The sequence below is a fragment of the Nestor notabilis genome, unplaced genomic scaffold (assembly GCF_000696875.1).
Source record: "Nestor notabilis isolate BGI_N333 unplaced genomic scaffold, ASM69687v1 scaffold12543, whole genome shotgun sequence".
NCBI classification, from domain to species: domain Eukaryota; kingdom Metazoa; phylum Chordata; class Aves; order Psittaciformes; family Psittacidae; genus Nestor; species Nestor notabilis.
The window spans coordinates 1,530-6,712 of record NW_009923338.1 but is presented as its reverse complement, the minus strand read 5'-3'; the positions used below and the strand labels follow the sequence as shown (position 1 = coordinate 6,712).

At 42.6% G+C, this 5,183-nt stretch overlaps 1 protein-coding gene across 1 annotated transcript in view; it reads right to left on the bottom strand.

Moving 5' to 3' along the window:
• Nucleotides 1-1,650: 1,650 nt before the first annotated feature.
• PNO1 (partner of NOB1 homolog (S. cerevisiae)) overlaps nt 1,651-5,183 on the bottom strand; it is a gene marked incomplete at its 5' end in the record, with an annotated part of 4,958 nt that continues 1,425 nt past the window's right edge. Inside the window, 5 exons of the mRNA XM_010012085.1 lie at nt 1,651-1,754; nt 2,253-2,323; nt 2,854-2,971; nt 3,680-3,740; nt 4,633-4,716. Of these exons, the coding sequence (XP_010010387.1) occupies nt 1,687-1,754; nt 2,253-2,323; nt 2,854-2,971; nt 3,680-3,740; nt 4,633-4,716 (402 nt within the window). The remainder of the gene's footprint in view (nt 1,755-2,252; nt 2,324-2,853; nt 2,972-3,679; nt 3,741-4,632; nt 4,717-5,183) is intronic.

Sequence of the window (5,183 nt, the reverse complement as noted above, 5' to 3'; positions counted from 1 at the left end):
AGTTCCAGGCTTTATTTCAGTGTTTCAGGACCACTTATGTGTGTGTGTTTACTAAAGGCGTATCTGGTTCTCTTTGCGAAATGTCCAAATGAGATAAAAAACCTTGGTTTAAATCCTACTGGCTTTAGAATGGTTGGGCTAAGTGGAAAGTGGTTTAAAAAACAAAGTTCTAACCTTGAATGTGGAGAATTAAAGGCAGCTTCTTTCTCAAGGGAAGGTGTGAGACCTCTGCTGGTGGAATCAATCCTCTCTGTAGCAGGTACACCCTTTATGGAAGCCGTTTGCTGGTGCTCTTTGTAGTGCAGTTTTCTGGGCCTCCTGTATGTTTCCCTCTCCCTTTCTATAGTTTTTGGTGAGTATTGGCATGCACCTGCTTTAGGATGAAGATCAGGTTACTTCTGTGCATCCTCCCCTCACTCTACCTTCTTATCTTTTGAGCTAATTGAGATGAATGGACAAAAGCAGCTCCTACTGCCAAGAGCTGTACATTTAAGTGACAAGGCAAGTCTTAAACCTTGTAGCAACTGAAAGACTTGAATGAATTTGGCTATAATCATAGAATGCTTTGGGTTGAAGGGACCTTAAATATCATCTAGTTCTAACCCATATGCCACAGGCAGGGACACCTCACACTAGAGCAGGTTGCTCCAAGCCCCTGTGTCCAACCTGGCCTTGAACACTGCTGGGGATGGGGCAGCCACAGCTTCTCGGAGCACCCTGTTCACTGTCTCACCACTCCCATCGTGAAAAATTTCTTTCTAATAAAGAAATTGCACTGGACACAGAGAAATGCTTGCTCTATTTCCTTGTGTTTCTGATCATCTCAATTCAGCTTTTGTTTTCGTTCAAAAGCCTGAACTGAGAATGTGCTAACCAGCAAGAGACTTGGTAACAAGTCTGGCTGGCAGGGCTGGGAGAAGGACCCCTGTTTAAGTCAAATGGGCTTGTGACAGTCTCTCATCTCTCTCTACTCTGTTTCACGCACACAGCATTTTAAGAAGGCAGAGACGCCGCACTTCCCAGTTCTGCTCTGGTGCAGTGGCAGGTTCTTGTACCTGACTTGTGGCTCTTGGCTTCACAAGGCTGCCTTACTGACCATTTTCAAGAGAATAAAAAGATACATATAGGTGCAGATTCTAGGATTAAGTTCAGATACGGTATTTACCTCTCCGTCATCTTACCGTTTTCATGTGGTACGTTGTTCCCTAAGTACCAGTGATTCATTGGGTAGCTTGCTTTTGACCTTTGTGTTCCAGTTGACTCCTCTTTCCAGGAAGATACTGAACTGTGATGTGTGCTTATAAACATTTAACTATGCTGATTCCTTTAGGCTCACAACGTTAAAGGCTTTCTGAAGTTCTGACAGCAGTCTCTTGATACTTTGATGTTCATAGTCAGTAATGAAGCATGGTTTTGTTTGAGGATAAGTTTAAGTAAAATCAGATACTCTCACTTCTGATAGGCACAACCAGCTTAAAATGACTTTTAATGACTATACAGAAATATCAGGTGTGTTGAAATAGGGCAGCCTGTCTGAAGGAAATCAGACTGCAGGAACAGTCCCAGTTTTCTTCTGGGCTTCCAAATAAAAGAGAAGACTGAGTACTTCTGTAGCTCCAGGCCTCCTGTGCGTACAGAAAACACAGATCCCAGCTCCAGTCCTTGGTGGTGCAGCTGTGCTGCAGCTCAGAACCTTTCAGCTGCTCTGCTGGCCACTGCCCTAATATTGCCATAAACTTTTGATGGAGGACTTCCTGCAGAAGAAAGCACAAACTCAGTAAACAAGATAATGTGTGTGTTATAGAAATAGGTGTTTTGCTCTCGTGTCTGTGTTACGAGTAGAGTAAGCCCATGGGTGAGGATGGTCAAGGTTAGCCACCACCTTGCAGTCTACTGCTGCAAGTGCAGAGTTAAACTGCTGCTGTCAGTGTGGGTTGGGTTGTCCCCTTTGGCATCTCCTAGACAGTGCATTCCAAATAGCCCTGCAGGGAATGCTACCAGCTAAATCAAAGAGCATAAAGTATCTTCCTTCTGCACCATGGAGAGGGTTTTGGAGGCAGAATCCAAGTGAGGGGCTCCCTGATTCTTCCCCAAACCTTTATCTCAAGGGCAACAAGGCAACTCCTCGCAAGCTACCTGCTCCTAATGCAGGTATGGACCACCAGGGGAGAAGGTAAGACCCACAGAAAGCAGTTTCTCAAACAGCAAGATACATCTATATGTAAACGAGAAGATTAGATAACAGGACTTACCTAAAATTAGATTGCAAATTGCTGTTCGTGCCATTTTAATGTTCTGAAAAGATCCCAAAATATGAATTTTTCTGTAAAAAGCAGTCAAAGTAGCAGCAGTTAATGGGGGGGGAACCCTCTTGTTAGTACATAGTTAATAAAGTTGGCAGTTAAAAGAGGAGTTGGAATTTCAGATCAGTGTACTAGTGCCTTCTCTAAACTTGTAAGTAGAAACCACCTCCAAAATCAGAAAAGCTGCAGTATAAACCCTGTGCTGTTCTAAATCCTTTTTAATGTAGATTTTTACAACTTGCAAATTTAGCAGTAGCAGCTTTAGGAGGAAAAGGTTACAGGGTCAGTGGGTTCAACTTTGCTTACTTGTAGGAAGTTGCTCTTATGTGTGGGGCATTACTCAATTCTAGGTGTACTGGTAACACCCATCATTCTCATAACAAAAGGTCAAATACTCAAATAGCATTTGTTGAAAATGCCACTTAAATAATTTGTCTTCCCACTGTTCTACAGCAGTTTTGTAAAATCCAGGTTATCCTTGTTCCTGGAAAAGGACATGGGTTAGTTGGGGGATTGCACTCTCTCCAGAAGGAATTCAGTCAATACTTACGCATCGGCGAGAACGATTCGTGTCCTGGTTACATTTTCTATAGTGAATTTCGTTTTTCCACCTTTCCCTGCTATCCTCCCTATTGCTCTTGACAGATGATCACCTTTCAAAGGTTTGACTAAAACGAGAATAACACACTCAGTGTAACAGCAGTGGTGTGCGGTTCTGTAATGCTTGCCTTGCTGGAAGCAGCTCGGTCTAAGTAGCATGAAAGCAACTTAAGGTGCAATATATACGTATCTATATTCACTAGAATTGCATCTGGTGCTACATGTAACCATGAGGTCTCTGGCCTCACAGAGAAATTCTGATAGAGAACTGCAGTGGAAGGCATTCCCTGTGTTACTGAGCAATTAATATTGAGGAAAGAAGCAGCCAAAGTGCGCAGAGTTGGCACTGACAAATGAAATATAGATCAGATTCAGATGCTGCTCTGAATGGGACTCCAAGGAGTCCCAGTATACATGAACTAAGAGATGTTTCTGCTATCTACTTCCCACCAGCTGCTGTCAGGATATTAGGAGGAGCAAGGCCCATTTGTTTAAAAATGTAATGGATGTATTCATCAAATACAAGACAAGAGAAATCAAATCTCTCTGATAAAGTCATGTACGTTTAAGGATGAAGGTTTAAGGGGCTTTGTTAGGACATCTTAGAAAAATAACAACCCTTTAAGCCACCTGTACCCAGACAATAACTGTGTAATGAAGGTTTTCCTTAACCCTGAGGATAACTGACACAAGTGGAGCAGGGGGAAAGGAACAAAACCCACATACTTGCAGATGGTACCCACAGCTACTTGAATACCGCAGCCCAAGCTACTTACCGTCTGTAACTTCAAACGACTCTAGAAAAAGATCATCTAATCTGATGAGAGCAAGAGCATCCTAAAATAGAGATCTGTTATCAGCATGAGTGTTACAGTACCAGAAAAAAGCTGAAAGCTCATGTTTCTTTTATATAAACAGACAGCATCAGTAGCATTTCTCCACTTAACCTGCCAAACAGCCAGGTCTGCAGCAAGGAGCAGCCCACATGATACCACAAAGAGTAGTTTTGAGTTTTGAACAGACTGAAGGTTACAGGCTTGACTACAGCAAAATGGAGAGTCCCTTCATGTGCAGAGCATGTCAGATCCAGATTACTGCTTCATGCTCGCCTCTGCTAAACATGGATATTTAACACACAGCTAAATACATCCTCCACTTTGTAATTCTAATTGTGTGATGTCTGAAGGTTACTTTTTTATCCTGCATTAGCTTTGGCAATTAGACTTCCACTCTCGTCGCAATTTCCAACAGATTTATTTCTAGAAAACCACCTGAGGATTTTTATTTCTTACTGTGATTTTCAGGGATCATCCTGCAAGCAAATCCAAGCACTCTCTCAACCTAGGAATTGCATTCCAAAATGATGTCTAACACATGGAATAAGATTCTTGTTAATTCTTAAGCATGTAATTTTCTCGCATGGAAACTGACACTCCCCCCATCTTACGCTGACCCCTTCTAGAAGGGATTAACACTTTCAAACGTTACCTGCAGAAATTACTCCCTTCTACACAATAACTAATAAATGCTATTTTAACCCCCAGTGAGGATTTCCTGGTTAAGTGAAACCAAGCAGTTTCCATTTTCCCAAGCATTATCTGGGATTTAGAATGCTTCTCTAGTCTTTAATACACGGAACAAGAACACCTGTGAGAAGAGGCACCGCGTTTCAGGTATCAGTGGGAAGCAGGAGAAGGAGCTCTCTTTACCTAGGATTTGGGAGACTCACCTCTACTTGAAACCCAAGGATAAATGCTTTCACAAAATCAGCTGCTTTTGTTAGAGCACCGAGATCCTTTGTCTCCTGACAAGTCTGCAAGACAAGAAGGTTATGTTTGAGAATTAGGGCTGTGCAAGTAGGATCAGAACTTGGGGAGGGGGGGGGTGTGGAGAATCTCTCAGATACAGTCTAACCATAAACCCCCCACATTCAGGTGTCAGTGCAATGCTCTGTTTTACTGAGAGATCTGAGTAACACACTTGGTGCTTTCTTATAGTGTTGATCCTCAACAAAAACAAAGCATCAACTACCACAGCCTGCGTCTGGAGGGGAGGGAAAAGAGAAGCTGCTGAACATTCTCCCCCCCACCCCCAATCCTTGTTATGGAAAAAAGCCCCAAAACAAACAATAAGCTAAACTTCAACACAGAACAGCAGAAAGCCAGAGGTGAATGGTGGCAGGAAACCCTGAAAGTCGTTCTAATGCCAAGATCCTAAAGATGTTTTAGGAAGTGAAAAGAAACCCAGACGGGTTCAATAAAACATATGAATTAAGGGAAA